This window comes from Phyllostomus hastatus, unplaced genomic scaffold (assembly GCF_019186645.2).
Source record: "Phyllostomus hastatus isolate PE091 unplaced genomic scaffold, TTU_PhHast_1.1 phas_contig_118, whole genome shotgun sequence".
Classification (NCBI taxonomy): Eukaryota; Metazoa; Chordata; class Mammalia; order Chiroptera; family Phyllostomidae; genus Phyllostomus; species Phyllostomus hastatus.
In genome coordinates, this window is record NW_025333543.1 from 7239771 (window position 1) to 7259577 (window position 19807).

Below are 19807 nucleotides of genomic sequence, written 5' to 3' on the forward strand. Positions count from 1 at the left end.
TGAAGACATCTTAAAATCTCCTGGACACCTTTGAGTTCTGGACCCCATTTCAAATGCCCATTTGGGGTCCTCCCTCTTGGCTACACCCTGTAACAATGACACTATTAGTGGTAAAGCAGAAATTTGGCTCCTCATACCTTCATAGTTTCTAGGATGGTGTGACCATCAATCCATTTATCATCCATTTAACCATCTACCAATTCTTTTAGAATTTCATATTTGTTTTATGAAAAGTAAATTAAAGTGATTGACCTTGAAGGAAAAATTAGGAGTCACATTTTTATCCTTCAAATTATGCTTTTCTAAAAGCCACCAGATAAATAGGGAGGTTCAGAAAGTTGTTTCTCAAAGTCTTCTCTAGTTAAGAGTTAATTTTTGATTAACAGCAGAGATTCTAAAAGCAGTCAAAACAAATATTTTGAGGCTTTTCTCAATACATACATGTTAATAGTATTTTTATATAGAAACAATCATTGGCTCTTTCTAAAATACCTCTCCAACTCAGCTGGCAGCTCCTGAGACCCTGGGCTTACCCAACTCATACAGCAATCCACCTTCAACCAGCAACAGTCCCCACAGCAATGGGCTTCTTTTTTATTTTTTAATTTTTTTATTATAATTTTCCATTACCATTTCCCCCCTCATGCCCTCCTTCCCCCCACAATCACCACAGTTTTCCATGTCCTTGTGTCCTTTTTCCTTTTTGCTTAATCCCTCCACCCTCTAACATGCCCCCAAGAGCTGTTAGTCTGCTCTCTATGAATCTGTCTCTATTTTGCTTGTTTGTTCATAAGATTATACATAGGTGAAATCATATGGTATTTGTCTTTCTCAGATTGGCTGATTTCACTTAGCAAAGTGTTCTCCAGGTCCATCCATACTATTGTAAAGGGTAAAATTTTCTTTTTTTTTATGGCCAAGTATTGTAGTATTCCATTGGGTAAATGTCCCATAGTTGTTTCATCCACTCATCTACTGACAGACACTTGAGCTGCTTCTGTATTCTGGCAATTGTAGATAACACTGTAATGAACATAGGGGTGCTTTTGTTCTTTTAAATTACTATTTTGGGTTTCTTCCAATATATGAGTACTCCCAGAAGTGGAACCGCTGGGTCATAATGCAGTTTCAGTTTTTATTTTTTTTTCAAATCCAGTCCTTTTATTTTTTTAATTTTTAAAATATTTTTTATTTTTCAGTTACAGTTGACATACAATATTATATTAGTTTCTTTTTTTCCACATTTTCTTATTGTTGCTCAAGTACAGTTCTCTCCATAATAAAGGACACATGGATGGTTTTTATTTTTTGAGGTATCTCCGTACTGCTTTCCACAGTGGCTGCACTAGTCTGCATTCCCACCAATAGTGCACTAGGGTTCCCCTTTCTTCACATCCTTGCCAGAACTTGTTGTTTGTGGGTTTATTGATGATAGCCATTCTGACAGGTATGAGGTAATATCTCATTGTGGTTTTAATTTGCATTTCTCTGATGATTAGTGACATTGTGCATATTTTCATATGTCTACTGGTATATGTTCTCTTTGGAGAAGTGTTTATTTGGGTCCTTTGACAATTTTTTTATGGCTGAGTAATATTCTATTGCATATATGTATCACCTCTTTATCTGTCTATCGATGGACACTTAGGTCCATTCCAGTGAAATATCTTTTTCCATCCCTGAACTTTCAGTCTCTGTGTTTTTAAAATTTATTTTTAAAACCTTTATTATATTTTTCCATTACCATTTAGTCATTTTTTTACCCCCCTTTCCCCAGCAATCACCACACTGTTATCCATGTCCATGAGTCCTCTCTCCTTTTTGCTCAGTCCCTCCACCTCCTAACCACGCCCCCACTATCTGTCATCTGTGTGTCTTTTGATCTGAAGTGGTTCTCTTGTAGGATACATATATATGGGTCATGTTTTCTTATTAATTCAACCACCCTATATATTTGATTAGAGGCAACCTCAAGCCTGATGTGGCCCCTGGTGAAAATGAGTTTGACACCCCTGGTTTATTTCTTCTAGTGTATTCTTCATTTCAGATATTGTATTCTTCATGTATGACTCTTTTTTATGGTTTCTATGTCCTTTTTCATGCTGTTACGGTTCTCATGAAATTCCTTGAGCATTCTTATAATCATTTTTTTGGACTCTATATCTGATAAAATGCTTACCTTAATTTTATTTAACTCTTATTCTGGAGACTTATTTTGTTCTTTCATTTGAGACATGTTTCTTTGTTTACTAATTTTAGCTGTCTCTTTGTGTTGTTTCTATGTTTTAAGTATATCTGCAATGACTCCCAGTCTTTGTAGAGTAGCCTTATTTAGTAACTGTTCTAAGGATCCCATGGCACAGTTTCCTTAATTACCTGAGCTGGGCGCTCTAAGAATGTTTCTTGTGTGGTTATGTGGGCCTTCCTTTTGTAATGGACTCTTGATTGCCATTGGCCCATTCATGCTTGAGGGTCACCCTCAGGTTGGCCAACTGTGAGGATCAACCCCAACCATGGTGTATGAGCTGCTATGCAGGTACTGACCACATGAAGTGGAATTTTCCTCAGTATGGTCTGGTGCTTACAGAGATGTCCTTTTGGATACATTGTTTGTGGGGTTTATTGGATACTGCTCTTATGTTGCATGGGGCTGGTTATTGGATGTGTTGTTTCTGGAGCCATTTGGGAGGGACTCTGGTACCAGCCAAAGTCAGACATTGCCTGTGAATGGTCCTGGGCAACCTGTTTGGAGTTACAAAGTCATCTATGGTTTGAGGTTTCTTCTGCTGGGCCTGGGTGTGTGTGGTGAGGACCAAGCTATGCACCAGGACTAGATTTTACCAGTTCTGGGCTTGAGCACAGGTCAGCAAATCACCTAAGTCACCCCAAGATACACACTGGCTTGCCTCAACCTACTTGCTGCCTGTTAAGCTCAGTCACTGAAAAAGCCTCTCATGGTACTCAAGTTGCATGAAGTAGGTTCTTAGTGAGTCACCAGGTAGGGGTGAGTGGTGTTCAGCAGCTTGGTACAGGTTCAAACTTGGTGCCAGTGCTGGATCTGAAACCACTCAGTAAATGTCCCAGAGGTTACCAAGTCTACATGCCACCTGCTGGGTGTTGTCATAACTTTGTGGTGGGGTGAGGTCTTAGAGACTCATCAAGGTGAGACCAGCAAAATTTATCAGGTCCAAACAGACCAAGATATGGCTGTGTGAAGGTAGGACTCTGCACTGGTTGAGTGTGCAAGGGGAAAAAGGCCCTTGTCCTAGAGCCACACAATTTAGTCTGTTACAGATTATGCCAGGAGCCTGATCTCAGCAGAGTGGAGCCACCAGGAGTCAGGAAAATGGTGCTAGTGGATCTCCTGTGAGGGGACTTTTTAGTCAGAGCTGCTGGAATTTGGATGGAGTGGCCCCCTGCCCCAGAGCCACATAACTCAGTCTGTTCTGGATTCTGCCCAGACTGTGGCAGACTGGAGCCAAACAATGGAGCCTGGAGAGTAGAGCTAGCAGATCTCCTGTTAGGGGGAGGCACCAGTCAGGTTCATGGGAAATTGGGGAAATGGAAATGCCTCCCACCCCAAAGCCACATAACCTAGTCACTGACATCCCTGATTCATACTAGACTTTTGGCCCAGGCAGCTGAATTTTCAACAGGGCACAAGCACCTCAGAGTGGGGGGTGAAGGAGTCCAGAGGGTGGGGCTATTGCTCCCCCCCAGGCTAATGCCTTATGGAGGGGAGTGCTCTGTCAAATAATGGTGGCATCTGCAGTGTGAGAGTGACTTGGCAAAGGGATCATGGCAGCTCTCCCTTAAGCTCTCCTTACAGAGCCACAGACCCCAGACTCTCCTCATGTGACTAGTCTGCTCTGTCCCTCATCTGCTGGAGCCCAGAGATAGTGGTTGTGAATGAGATTTTGTGTATTGGCCCTTTAAGAAGATGCCTGAGTCTCCAGCTGACTCTTGTCTGCTGTCCCTGGTAGACAGAATCCTGGCTGATTTTCACAGCCATATGTTATGTGGGCACCTCTTCTTGGCTTTAATACTCTGGACTGGGGAGCCCGGCTTGAGGTTGAAACCCCACACTTCTCAGGGGGCACCTTCCTTCAGCTGACACATTCTTCTGGGATGTCTGGTTGCTTCTGTAAATCCTTGTTTATAAGACTTCTCTTCAGCTAGTCTTCAGTTTGTTATTCAGGTTGCTTGCTCTATATTTTAGTTGTTGTCTAATTCTAATTTTAGTTGTTTAATTCTAGTTTTGTCCTGAGTGGAGGTGGGTGTAATATCTACCAACTCCACCACCATCCTGTCATCTTATTATTTCAAAAAGTTTGTTTCTTTCCATCATTGAAGTTTTTGTCCAGGAGTCTGTACACTAACTTGTTGCTTGGGCATTTTAGTCTCTTGAAAGTCATTAAACTATAATATGATAGAGTATACATTATTACAAAACACTTTTTATGTTGTAAAAAATTATGCTTATATTTAAATATTTATTTTTATTATTATTTTTTAATTTTTGTTCAACTACAGTTGTCCCACCTTTTTCCCATTGCTCTCCCCTGCCCTGCACCCCCACCCTGCTCCCACAGTCAATCCCTATCCTATTGCCCATGCCCATGAGTCCTCTATATATATTTTATACTTTCCCCTTCCCCATCTTTCCCCATTATACCTCTCCCCTATTCCTCTGGTCACTGTAATTTTTTTCTTTATTTCCATGTCTCTGGTTCTCTTTGGCTCATCTATTTGTTTTGTTGATTAGCTTCAATTTGGGTAAGTCCATGAGAGTAATTTAATTTTAGATTTTAGAAGGAAAATGTTTTAATTTGCATTACTTGTTTTCAGTAGAGACACAACTTGGTTTCTGGTTGTTCCAGTAATTGTGGTTTATTGCAACAGTTCAGATCCCAGACTCTGAGCCCATCTCCATGTCAATTGCTGTCTGTGTGACCTTGGGCAAGTTATTTTACTTCTCTGTGCCTAAATTTCCTAATCGGCACAGTTGAGATGATAATGATAGCACATACCACATAGGGTTATTGGGAGGATGAGATGAACAAATATATTAAGTTATATAGAATAATGCTTGGTAAGCAGAGATTATTATAAGTTTTAACTACTATTATGTAACTATTGGAGAAAAATTGGAGAAAAATAAATATATATTATTCTTTCTATATTCATATAAATTTCATATATATTTTTTTATTGGTTCTATTTCTCTGGAGAACATTGACTAAATAAAAAGCTCTGATTTTAAACTTACCCAAGGCCAAAAATAATTGTTTCCTAAATGTGCTGTTTAAAAAATTCCAGTTAAGACATGGCAAAATGTCTTATGTGTCATTTACTGAAGGAGACTATGAATATCCATCACACAAAGTTGTTAGGGGCTCACATTAGATGACATAAAATAAAGCATTGTGCAAACTGTTAAATCTTGCTTATGAATTATAACTTTTTTCTAAAGTAACTCATGAATGGCAATGGCCTTTGAAGAAAGATCCCACTTACACGGGAATGATTACAATGTTACAACGGTAATATTTGAAAAGTGGAAGACTACTACCCCCCCACAATCACCCTACAGATGTGCACACTCACTATATGCATGACACTACACACACAGGCACTGACACATATACATCTGTTTTGGGGAAAAATAATAAAGCTGACTGTAGAACTGTTAAACATTTTTATTGTGTAGACTTATAAGCTTTACAGGACATGCAAGATAAAAAAGTGTAAAATATATCAGTAGGCATATAAAATTTTAGCAACCTTTGGACCAGCACATAATTTGCACAAGGGACTGAGATTATGTGTAGAACAGACATGTCTTGGGATACACAGTTTACAGATTGAATCATAAAGCAATTTCCCAAGTGATTTTCCCCATATAAAGATAAAAATATCTTTACACTTAACAAGTATGCAGTATAGTACATGTAGTACGTACACAGATTAAAAGTAAAACTATGTCCTTGCCAGTGTCTGTTTTAAATGCAAAAGTTCAAAGTAGGTAACAGCTAGGTAAATAAAATCTCGGGAAAACTGTAAGAGGCAAAAAGAAAAAGTAAAACAGAGTTCCAACAGGTGTATGAAATGAAAAGTAAAAGCATAACTGAAGGTTAAAAGTAAATTCCTCAAAGACAGAATCTTAATATGAGCAGGGGGAATAAAAAAGCCTTTGGAGGCACCAGGCAGCTTTCTGTATGACTCAGGTTACAGGTAACATTCCTCAGTTTGAGTTTAGAAGAATTTGACTTTATTCCAGCAAAACTACTACAGTCTTTAATTACTGTCTCCTCCCCCATCTTCTCTCTGAGCAAAGTGATGCTTGGATTAGCTCCAAAGCTCCTGGCAGGAATAGGGGCCATGTGTCACAGCATAATAGATGGTTGCAAGTGCTTTACTTTGAAGGGGTCACACTTGCAACAACTCTGACAGTTTCACACAATGGCCTCCATTTTATGAGCCCTTCTCAGGAGGCCCACTGATCAACTGAAAAGAGAACACAATGTTCAGCCACTGAAACACCCCAGTGATGGATTAGTTTGGAGTCAGGAAAGTCTGATTATTCTCAAAAACAAACGAAGCTGAATAGACATGCTGACCTCATTCAGCTGATGAGAGGCAGGGAAAGTTGGTTTTTACTTGTGCCAGCCCAGAGAGGACTTAGTCTCATTTGTCTACCTTAATCCATTTTATGGAGCTGATGTGGACCATACTCAATATGGATAAAGATGGTGCATGATCAAGTGCATACATGAACTTCATCTGACTTCTCAGAGTCAGACATAAGTGTGGAGAACAATGTAATAAATTTTCTAATTTTGGTTTCCACGGAAGTTGCTTACCTAATTAAAGTTGGCTAGTTTGACCGACCCTATTTGGGAAGGAAAATATGAAAAACAGGAAGGCACTTAAGTGTCATTTTCTATGTAACAAAATATTCAAGCACAGAAAATATCACAGGTTAAAATTTAAAGAAAGGTAAGGCATTAGTGAATGCAGAGTACATTTTCTAATTTGATGAAGATCACTAGATCCCACTGGATCATTAAAATGAATGGCAGCAATCCACTAACACTTTAGATGGTGAGGGAAGAATTTGTTTAGAACCAGTCACATACCTGTACAATCAGTGGCCATAGCCTGGCATTCTTCCCTTACCATAAAATGATCATTTTAGAATAGGCAGTTGAGGTCATTGGTTCTTCATGTTTCTCTCAAATTATCTTTCAGCAACAGGTTCCTATCTCAGACAATAACACTATGACCCACATGCAAATAAAAATATAAGGAAAATATTTTAAATGGGTTTAAAAAATTCTGATCACCAAATACAATAGATGAATAGCTCAGAAGAGACAAATAATAGTTATAAAAACTGAAAGAATGATTTCTTGGTTATCAGTCAGAAAAATTCATTCATATATTTTTGCTATACTAGCAACTTAAAACTTGAAATTGGCACCAAGAAAATTAGAAGGAGAAAAAGAATCAGGTATACTTCTATCCTTAAAAAGTTATTTATATTTCTTTTTGCATGTTGATACGGATATTGCTGAATATTTTGCCAAAAGCCTCAAAGAGTGGGTCACAGAAGGTGTGGACACAGATGGAATAGACACGGCTGATGCACTGAATCTCAATCAGGAAACTCTTAATGTATGGTACAACTACCCAGATGTGCAGGAAAGAAACAATAGCAAAGTAAATGCCCCAGATAAGTGCCATTGGGATTCCAAAGAGGGCAGAGAGCAGGCGGTAAAACCAATATTTCGTCACAGTGAAGGTAGTGAAGCTGGCCTTCCAGATGCCGTCAAAACTGTGTGCCCCTTCCGGTTCTGCAATCACATCTTCAAAATCAATCTAAAAGGAAGAAATAACAAAATATGAGCTTGAAATAGAAGAAAGGAGAAAAAACCACTACTGAGTATCCATAAATATTTAAGAGAGTTTTATGCATAATATGAGATGTTTGAAGGCACCCAGTAGCATCACCATCACTTTGAACTTCTTAGGAAAACAGATATTTGGGCCCCACCCAGATCTTACTGCATCTCTGGGGCTGGAAACCAGAACTGTTAACATGTTTTCCAGTTGTTTCTTGATCATATGAAAGATTGAGAACCATGCTCTAGGGGAAACCAAATGGATATGGTAAAATTCCTGCCTTCAAATAAAACCTGGCAACATGGATAAGTATCATAGGTGCTCAGTAAATGACATGATCTAAGTTAATTGCACTCTGAGACAACTACACACACAGTGTTAAGGCGTAGTTAGTTAATTGATTACTGACTCTTTGAATATTCCACTGTTAGAATTTCTTCAGTAAATTAGATCATTGTGAGCTGTGGGGTGGTGGGTCTTGAGCAAAGCATGGGAAATGGGGTATGATTTGGAGAGGAAAGAAGGGACCTTGGAACTGGTGTAAGCAAGGCTCCAGGAATAAGGAAGGATAACACAGTAAGTGCCACGGGAAGATAGACCTGTGTGGCCATGGCTGAAATGGCAGGTTGAGGCTAGACTCCATATTTTTTACATACAGTGTGTGGGGGGATGTGGGGGCGGGGGGAGTCTATTAAAGATGTTGAAGCAGGAGAATGCAGCCTGCAGCCACAATGAGTGCAAGTCATTTATCAAGATGAATTTGACACAGCTGTCAAATTCAGCTGTGTCAAATTCAGCTGAAGGTTTGGGGAAAAGAAAAAGAGACTCAAGGCAGAGAGATTATTGCTATGTCCCAAGTTTGAAATGAGAGGGTCACAACTGAAATAGTAGTGATGTAGAAAAGAAGAAAAGAGAAGAATAAATTTTAGGGATGTTAAAGAAAGAATCCATAGAGCTTGGTTACTTCAAGGTTGGCAAAGAGAAAACCTAAAATGAGTTTTGAGTTTTTAATTTGCTTTCTAGGGAGAATAGGGGTGACATTAACAGCAAGAGGAAAGTTAGGAAGGAAGGCAGTTTAAAATGTTAAGAGAGAACTTCATTTTTTAATTAAACAAACAGTAAAGTTTTTAATAAGGATAGATGCAAATATCAGTCATCCTCCCTAAATGAATCCTCTAGTAGTCCTTTAGGGTGACCACTAGGTAGTAATCAAATGAGTTTGCAGTCACATAGCACTTAGTAGTTACTAAATGCTACTTCATCCATTGTTTCCATGCCATCTGGGGTTACAAACCAATCCGGGAGCGTAGGTTATCATTTTACGAAGGTAGGGCCAGAATGCAAATTTGACCCTTTCCTCAATAACATTCTCTCTCATAGTACATGCTCACCTAAACAATTAATTCTCAGAAGATTTTATCCTTCTGGAAGGATTTATATAGACAAAAACTGAAGCATAGGATTAAAAAAATTACTCCCAAAAGAGTGGGACAGAGCCAGCTCAACTGCTTGGTGTGGGCAGATATATGAACAGATCAAAAATAGATCCCCAAACAAGTTGATGACTGCTAGCAGCAACATTACAGCCAAGTTTAGGATTAGGGAATAAAAACTTGGTGATTCCACGGAGGCTCTCAGTGCCAAGAAGCCATCCTGGAGTCAATGCAATAAAACATCTTTTGGAAAAAGTGCATGATACTTATCAGTAGTTAAAGTATATTTTCTATAACATCCTATTTCTCAATCTATTGTTCAATGTCCTAATAAAGTAATATGTAAAAATGGTATGTCCCCAATTATGTAAACGACCTTACAGATTTATTGTCATTCTAATTTTTCTCTGCTCATTTAGATCTAGACTCAGAAGTTAATATTAACTTTTGTTTTTTAAAAGTTGTACAAAATATGTAGCAAGTCAGATCAGCCCTTTAATGAAGTTTCTATACAATTTACTTAGTTATCTACTATGGGGTTTTGTTCTAACACTGCACTTTCCCAAAACTATAAAAAATAAAGGCCTGCAGTTTTCCTTCATTCAACTACAAGATACCCAGATAATTTTATTTTTAATATAATTTTGTTTTGTAAGGGGATTTGGTGAAGTCAAAATTAATACACTAAAGCAGGCATTCACACTTTGGGTCAAAGGATGGGGGCAATAGTGGCCCATAAATGCCCTGAAATGGGTATATGTGTTTTGAGTATACAATGTACAAAAGTACATTACTTTTATTTGAAAATAAAGAGTCTGTTACCAGTGGAGTTTGGGAAGGACTTTATTGCAGCAGAGATTTCCTATCTCTTTACAGAACAGACTTGAAGCACACCTGCCCTGAGATTCTTTTCCATGGGAAGAGAGAGTTACGAACATTTGTCAATTGGCTGTTATGATCAGACACTATTCTCATTTAACTCACAGAAAGTGGGTAATAATTCCATTTTATAGAAAAATGTGAGGTTCAAAATGTTAAATTATGCAGTTAAATAAGAGGTGGATTTGAGTTTTGAATCTGGCCTCAAAGGTATTGATTCTTTCTTCAATATCACCTTGCTTTAAAAAATATTTTAAAAGCTTCTCTGAGGCAAATTTTAGTATTTCACAGTTATTAATTACACAATTAGTAACAAAGAACTTGCTAAATTTAACCTTTCTGGTAACTGAAAGAATTCCATAGTGCGGTGTCTGAGGACAGCATTACCACAAGGTCATATACATCATATATACAATTGATTATTAGTGAAGATTTCTGAACATATGCCTGTGTATAAGATTTCTTGATAATAACTTTATTTTTCTATGCATAAATGTAAATGCTTTTTAGCAATGACCATAATGGAATTCCTAAAGCTTTAAGTTGCTTAGAAAATTTCGGGATGGCTTTTTTCAATTCTTTCCAGAGCCTGCCAGTGAGCATGATTTATTCTCAAATATCCAAGGGAATTTAGAGCAGGTCTCTAGGGTTGGACAGCAACATGACAAAAATAACATGTTAAATAAACATATGCAGTCAGTTGCTGCTTTAGTCTTGAAAAATTAAGGTGCCTTAAGAGAATACTAACAGCCAATTAGATGTAGATGAGAAAAAGAAAGCAAGGCAGGATAAGGAAAGACAATGAAGCCAGAAATAAAGCTTGGTTTTTCTCTACCTCCACTTTTGTGTCAGGAATAGTAATAGGTTTCTGAGAGGAGGACATGAGATAATTTAAGTAAAGTCCTTAGCATGGGAATAGAGCACTACTATATCATAAATGCTCAGTAGATGATAGTGTTAAAAATTCCTTGCTCTGGGTGACTAAAATTGTCTGGGTGACAAATTGTAACAAAAGAAACCATCAACTGCAAAGTACACAGTGGCTGTGAATTCAAACCCCACCAGTGGCTCAAAAGAACTAACTTCCATTTATAATTGTCTTTACCACAACCCTCTGAGGTGAATGCCATTATTCCCATTTTACAAATGAGGATACAGGGGGAGGTTAAGAAATTATTCAAGGTCACATAAATGCCAAGTAGCAAACCTAGAACGTATCCCTCTTCAGGTCTGATCTCTTTTTGCTTATGTATTCCCGGGTGACACATCCTTATAATAGTTTTATTTGCTTAATTTTCACCCAGATAGATATGCTTCCTAACACATTCACATTTTGATTATTAAAGGAATTAGTCTTGTTAACATTTCCATTTTAAGTTAGGACCTCTAGTAACTAGGATGTTTTCCATTTTGGGGACTGGTTGTATTTTCATGGCCCTGCACAGTATGTTCTCGCAATCCTGGGCACCTAGCCAAGGACTCTCACTCTAATTGGCAGATAAGGAAACTGAGGCACAAAACAATTAAAATGAGCCAGACATTCTCAAGGTCCCAAGTGAATCAGTGGAAAAGCTGAAATTAGAACTCTAACTTCCTGATTCCCAGGCATAGATCCAGCCCTGTGCTTCACACAATTTCCCTAGGAACTTACATCTCTCTCCTGATGTACCTTCTCTGCCTACCCCATTCATATCTCTAGGTTTCCTGTAAGTCTCTAATTACCTTCTAAGAGACATTGACTTGTAAGGTATCTTTGTGTAAGGTTGGGAGAATGTCCTTTTCACAACATGAGCACAGACATTTCTGTACATCTATCCCAGGTGAAGAAAACTGGAGGAAAATTTTAAACTAAAATATCTTCATTGTACCTTTTTACATATATTGATAAGGCACTGAACCCTAAAAGTTCTGCTAGTAATCAGTTATTCCATTTAAGGAAGTTCAAAATTCCACATCAATCAAAGTATAATTGCTTCAGCAGATTCATAGATATTTCAAGCTGAAATGGAGTCTCATTTTGAGATAGAAAAATTGGTGGCCAAAGTTGTCATATGGCTGCGTCAAGGTTACCTTTCCATTTAAGGGCAGACTCAGTATTGGAATTCAGGCTTAGAAACTGTCCTGGGCTCTTCCATTACTACTTCAGCTACCACCACATATCTTCAGTGAGTCTGGCTGCTGCATTCTATAGCCAATGCAAAAGGCATCTAGGCTTGCTTGCATCTGTGAACATCATCTTGCTCTCAAGAGGTCCTGCAGGTCTATTGTTGAGAGAATGGTGGTGTCTCTCTCTGACAATCTCCAATGTGCTCGTGGTTTCCATGCATCATTGGTTTGATTTACTCCTCATCAAAACTATCACTCTGAAGTTCTATTTGCTCAGGGACTCACTCCTCTTATACCTTATAGGAGGGCAGGTCTGACCTGGAGCAGAACTTTACCTGGTCACATATATTTGGAGCAGAACAGGAAATTGAGATTTGCTTTAAAAACAAAAACAAACAAAGACATAAGAAGTGCATATGTTATTTAGTTTCTTAGAATAGGATCCCTCAGATGAAGTTGAGCTACTGCTCCAAGAACTGATTTTCTGTTCTGTAGTCTGTGGTACAAGTTGTACTTCTGGCAAGAATCATTATGTAGATCTTAAGATCAAAGGCATAAATGTGCTTTAGTAGTATGTCTGTGTCTTAATAGATGTTTTACAAGAAGTTAACAATTTATATTACTAGATTTTAATAAATGGCATCAAATACCTTTGTGCAACAATGACCTATGATGCTACAGTTTCAGAAACGTAAGTTAACAATCTTGCAGCAGACGTCAGGAAAAACTATCTGTCTTGTTATGTTTTGACAAGACTGGGCTAATACAGGAAGCCTCAGAGGATTTCATCTTGTTAAATATATCTGATGGCAATATTTAAAAAACACTTTACATGGACACAAGATTAAAAAAAAATGCATGGGGTCATTTTGTGTCTCAAAATCTGAATATTTTATTTCTGAATAAGAAATTTTCAAGAAGAAAACTTTAGGTACATCTAGGATTTCATAAACAATGATGCTTGCATATTATGTTTCTATGGGAGATTATCTTTTAAACTCTTAGTAGAAACTGTGATTGTGTTGTATATATAAGAAACATAAATAACAACACATAAGATGTTTACAGAAGACTTGTGTGTTGTCTGTCCGACATCTACAGTTCTACTTCTCTGCCAACAGAATCTTCATTATCAGGTAACAGCAACAATTCTTTGATCTCAGAGATAAGCCATAGCTGATTTATATTGCCATGGTAATGTTAGTCTCCTTGGTGAGTGATTGATTTATGGTAGGCATGTGACCCAATTTTGGCCAATGAGATCTAAGTGGAAATCTGTTGGGCAGGACCTCAAAGAAAACTTTATCTTCCTTCTGCAAAGAGACAGAAACATATAGTGGGGCTCTTTGCCTCTTTCATTCTGCTTAGAATATGGTATGTAGCCTTAATTTAAAGAAATCATAATGTGACCATGAGGTAACATGCATTATTAAAAGGTCAAAAGAATAAAAGGTGCTACTTTTGCCATTATCAAGCTGTAAAAACAATGCCAATAGCTGTTCATCTCAGGACTTTTCCTGATGTGACATATACACACTTATTTTTCAGCCAGAGCTATTTAGATTTTTAGTTGCCTATCGCAGAAAGCATTCCTAAGTGGTGCAGTAACTATTTTCTGTTGGTTAGCACAGAAACTGTACATCTGAGTTCCAGCCAAGATGGAGGCATAGGTAGAAACCCTTCGCTTCCTTGAACAACCAAAATGAGGATAACAACCAATCTAAAAACAGTAAACAACCAGAAGTGCCAGAAAATCAAACTGCATGGAACTCTGACAACCAAGGAATTAAAGAAACAGCCAACTGGACCAACCAGACCAGTGTGCTGAGACAAAGAAATACGGTTGAAATGAAAGGACAGAGCAAAATTCCAGTGAAAGAGTTAAGCAAGGAAGAGATAGCTAATCTATCTGATGGACAGTTCAAAATCCTGGTAATCAAGATGCTCACAGAACTGTTTGAGCTGGGTCACAAAATGAAAGAACAAATGCATACCCAAAGTGAAATAAAGCAAAACATACAGGGAACCAACAGTGAAGGAAAGGAAACCAGGACTCAAATCAATAATTTGGAACAAAAGGAAAAGATAAACATCCAACTGAAGAAACAAGAATTCAGAAAGATGAAGAGAGGTGTAGGAACCTCTGGGACAACTTTAAATGTTCCAATATCCAAATTATAGGGGTGCCAGAAGGAGAAGAAAAATGAGAGCAAGAAATAGAAAACTTCTCGAACAAATAATGAAGGAAAACTTTCCCAATCTGGTGAAGGAAATAGACTTCCAGGAAGTCCAGGAAGCCCAGAGAGTCCTGAAGAAGTTGGACCCAAAGAGGAAAACACCAAGGTACATCATTAAGTTACCCAAGATTAAAGATAAGGAGAGACTGTTACCTACAAAGGAGTACCCATAAGGCTATCAACTGATTTCTCAAAAGAAACCTTTATAATTTTGTTTAGTTTTTTTATATTTTAAGTACATTTTATTGATTATGCTATTATAGTTTTCCCAATTTTTACCCCTGTGTCCCCCCTCTGCCCTGTACCCCTTTTTTCACCCCTCCAGTATTCCTGCTCCCTTAGTTCAGGTTCATGGGTTGTACTCACAAATTCTTTGGCTTCTCTGTTTCCTATATCATTCTTAACCACTCCCCATCTCTTTTATGCCTACCAATTATGCTTCTTATTCAAAAGCATAACAAAATCAAAAGAAGGGGTTGAAAAGAAGTATTTGAAGTCATGAAAGGCAAGGACCTACATCCAATATTACTCTACCCAGCAAAGCTTTCATTTAGAATGGACGGACAAATGAAGTGCTTCCCAGATAAGGTCAAGTTCAAGGAGTTCATCATCACCAAGCCCTTATTATATGAAAAGTTAAAGGGACTTATCTAAGAAATCGAAGAAGATCAAAGATTATGAACGGTAAAAGGACAACAAACTCACAACTATCAGCAACTGAACCTAAAAAAATGAACAAAAACAAAAACTAAGCAAACAACTAGAACAGGAACAGAATCAGAGAAATGGACATCACATGAAGGGTTTTCAGTGGGGAAGGGGAGGGGAAGAAGAAGGGGGAAAGGTACAGGAATAAGAAGCATAATTGGTAGGCATAAAAGAGATGGGGAGTGGTTAAGAATGATATAGGAAACAGAGAAGCCAAAGAATTTGTGAGTACAACCCATGAACCTGAACTAAGGGAGCAGGAATACTGGAGGGGGTGAAAAAAAGGGGGTACAGGGCAGAGGGGGGACACAGGGGTAAAAATTGGGAAAACTATAATAGCATAATCAATAAAATGTACTTAAAATATAAAAAAACTAAACAAAATTAAAAAGTAAACAATCAAAAAAAGAAAGTGTACATCTGTTCATTTTGACACCTGATTTCAAAGACTAACCTGAAAGTTATGACATTCACGTTAGTCATTGAACTAACTTTCAACAGTACTAGATCAGTGATTTTCAACATTTTTAAAAATCTCATGACACAAATAAACTAATTACTAAAATTCTGTGGCACATCAAGAATATATGATCTGACCAAAAATAGGTATAATTTTGATTCATTCACACCAAACAGCTATAGTTGTGTTGGTCGTTGTCATTTTTTTTTTATCTGACAATCTAAGGGAAAAGAGGTCAATGCCCCTGATTCAATAGTCAAGGGTTGCATGTTTTAAAAATTCTTGCAGCACACTGGTTGAAAATTGCTTTACTCCTGATTGTAATGCACTATCACAGGGGTCCCCATTTTCCAGGGGTTCTCAGCAGGGGCAGCATGGCAAAGGATCAACTGTGGGGTGAGTGTGGGTGCTTATCAAAAATACAGATGCTTAGGCCCCATTTCAGATTCAGATCTGGGGTAGTGCCTGGGGAATCTTATGTTTAACAAAATTTCTCCTTCTTTTAATACAAAAGTCAAGAGCATGCCATGCTCCTTTCAATTTAACGACCATTGCTTTGGTCTATGCTGTTGTTCTCCCTTGCTCCCTGGAAGCCCGGGTTGGCTTCCTGCTCCTTTCTGCGAGCTCCTCATATGCTGGATGACATCTGGGAGTTGGTGAATAAAGAGTGGAAATTCTTTTTGAAAAGCTTTTCCCAATTTAAGCCTATAAATATGTATTATTGGAGAAGGGTGAATGGCGGTTACTTATTATGAAAAGCATACAAACTGGCATAGAGATCTGGGTTTATTTTCATGATTCTAAACAAATATAAACAAATGCATGTTTTTAAAAATCAATAAGCACTTCTGTAATCCTGATTTGTGTACCAAGCCCAGACATTCAGAAAAAGGGACTGGACATTTCAAACTCCCTTCGCTGTTCTCACACACATTTCCAACATGTTGAGCAGCCTTTGAAGTCAATGGAATAAATGTGCATGAGTGTGTGGGTGTAGAGAAGGTTGAGAACTAGCACAATTAAATGTTACCAGAACACAGGAACTTTTCTCTAATGCCTATGGGTTTTGTCAGGGGCAAGGGCAAATACCCATGTGTTTATTAGGGAAAAGGCTGCAGTGTTCTTACAGCCCTGACTGAAAACAGGCAGCCTGGATTGTGTTGTTAATGCCTGCAATTACTTGGATTCCCAGAGGATCCACATGCAGCCTTAGCAAACATGTAAGCCTGGGAGGGAACACTGACATGTTCTTAGGCTGCCTTGGAGTGGCAGATACTAGGCAGTTTACCTTGCACAAGAGCACATGATTATCTTTTGAGGATGGAGGGAATGATTATCTTTTGAGGATGGAGGGAGAAGGCTGCATTGCTAATCAGGGTTTCAAGCTGGAGAAGGTAGAATGTGGGTGTTTACTTAGCTCTGTGAGTAAGACCAGAGGTTTGGGTGCAGGAGGCAGGGTGCAGGGGGACCTGCAGTCCCTGGCCTGGGCTGCCAGCTGGAGCCTTTGAGTCTTTCCATTGGGACTGGCCTCCCTCTTGTTGCTTCCCAGGCATTACAGAGGCCTTAGAATAATGATATTTTACATTTATAGTGCCCATTCATCTGCTTTTGCTCACAAACTTGTGAGGTTCTAGTTTATCTTCATAATAAGAGTAGGAAATAGTCTTTTATTTTTCCCACTAAGCAAATATTCACTTGACTAATAAAAAACTGGACTGAACCAGAACTTAAGGCAGGTTTGTGCTCGTTGCTCCCATCTTGGTATCCTCCACAATAAGTAGTACTATGCACTTATTAATCAGCAAATAAATATTTCCTTAATATGTGTAATATTTTAAAGGAGCTATATAAGTGTCTTCTGAAAAAGGTGTGGGAATACATAACATTGCACTAATTAGCATATTGTCTCCTATGAATTCTTTGCCTGGTATCACAAGTGTACTTTAATTAATTAAATTTTGATATCCCATTTTATCCAAAACGATCTTCTTATTCACCGTAGCTCTATAACACCATTCTGACCAAAGCGAAGTAAAGAGTTGGTTATCACTGAGGTGACCTGGACAACATGGAAAGCCTACCAAAGAGGGGGAAATTCAAATCAGAAGATTTCATTTTTCAGAAAAAAAAATTAGAAAATATTTATTAAAGCATGTTTTTGCTTGGTTGGGTTTTGCTCTATTGATCTGAATAATTACAATTGTGTAGGCCTGGCCCCAAAATAGGGGGCACACTGGAGTATGGTGAGGGAGGACCTCAAAGAGGAAGCTGGGATGAAGTAGGGGAGCTAGAGGAGCAGCCAGGCTCATCCCTGCAGGGGTTCTCAGGCATAGGCAGGGCACCCCAATGGGGAGGGGGTATGGTGAGGGGAGTAAATTGTTTTTTGGTTACACTTGTCTGGTGTTTTCTTGTGTGTTTCTCTGTGTGTCCCCAGTTCAGAAAAGGAGGCCTGAAGTAATTTTTACTTCAGAATGAATTTGGGTAACTATGTTTTCTTTTTTTGGCAGGGGTACATGTAGATGTGCAGAGCAAAGCAGAACATCATTGTCAATTGTCCTTTATGTGTCATTAATGGATTCCAGGCATCAATGGGGCAGATAGATTCTGAGGCAGACTTTTACAGAGTTCTCAGAATAACAATTTATATTATAGGCATTATATGCCTTCATGAGTTCACATCATATCCTGTACATGAAGGACCTAGAAGGCAGGTGTTATTTCCTCCATTTTACAGACTAGGAGACAGCTTCAGGGAGGTTGTAATCAGTGACTGGACCAAACCAGAACTTAGGTCTCTTGGTTCCTCAATTAGTTCTCCTGCCATCACACAGCCCTTTTCAACTCCACACCTCATTCTGTTTACGCAACCCTGTTCATTCGAAGTCATGTAGGGATTTCTGAACCCGCATGCTTTCCCTTGCCTGCACCCAAACTAATAGAAAATACCTTCCCTACCTTGGCAAATAACCATTTCTACCAGGAAAGGGTGTGCAATCCAAGTAAGGGGATGCTGCTGGCCTTTTTCTGCTGTCAAATGTTCAGCATTATTCTCACTCCCCAGCAACCGAACTTCTCTCTGGCCAGGGCCCTTACTTTGTTTCACTGACCACCGTCCCCACTGCCTTCTCATCTCTCCCTGGCTTTTCCTGGTTTACCGCAACATTGTATCTTCTCCTTATTCGTTTGCGGCCAGTGGTTCTGAAACATATAAGTACTCAAGCATTTTCTGGGGATGTTTGTTAAAATGAAGATTCCTAGGATTCTGTATAGTGTTCTAAGGGTAGGGTCCAGGAATCTGTACCCTGTCCCCCTATTTTCATTCTGGTGGTCTAAGGAGGACACTTTGAGAAACCAAAGCTGCCTTGGGCTTCATTCTCTGCTAGATGAGGGGACCTGATGGGCATGATAGCAGGTTAATCACTGTGTTGTTTACTACTTTTGCAAAACAGTATGAATACCTGGTTGATAGCATGAGGGCTGGGTTTGAATCCCCGCTCTGTTGTGTTATATCACATATGCTACTCATCCTTTCTGCCTTAGCTTCTCATCTGAAAAATACACTTATAATAGTATCTACTGAATAGGATTGTTCTGTGTATTAAATAACTTAAGCAAAATGTTTATGGCATTGCCTGGGGCAGTGGTCAGGGCTACATCATGAGCTTTGGCCCAGATACCCCGACCAGAAGTGGGAACATGTCAGAGATCACAGTAACAAGCATTGGGAGGACAGAAGAGATATTTTGGAAAAAGAGAACCTCCTGGCATTCCTGGCACTTGAGACCATTCCTGAAATTGTTTCATTGAGGATGCTTATTTTTCATTCTGCCTTTAAGTGAGCAAGGTTTAGATCACCTCTAGCAAGTGCGTCAGCCTTCTGGAGTTTATTACGAACATGAGGCACAAAGCGACCAAATATGCCCTGGGGGAGAAGATGCCCCCACTGGCTGACTGCCTGTGTATGTCAGAGAGTGGCTCCAACACCAATTAGATGGGATTTTATTTACTTTGGGTGAATTCCCTTTTCTGCTTGATTTTTACTTTCCTTTTGTACAAAGGTAACTTCTAGGTTTCCCCAT

General features: G+C 38.7%; 1 protein-coding gene across 3 annotated transcripts in view; it reads right to left on the bottom strand.

Annotated features, from left to right (window-relative positions):
- Positions 1–5684: 5684 nt before the first annotated feature.
- CAV1 (caveolin 1) overlaps positions 5685–19807 on the bottom strand; it is a 35357-nt gene continuing 21234 nt past the window's right edge. For all 3 annotated transcript variants that reach the window (XM_045847967.1, XM_045847983.1, XM_045847975.1), the window contains exon 3: positions 5685–7881. In XM_045847967.1, coding sequence (XP_045703923.1) covers positions 7540–7881 — 342 coding nt within the window. In that variant the 3' untranslated portion in view covers positions 5685–7539. The remainder of the gene's footprint in view (positions 7882–19807) is intronic.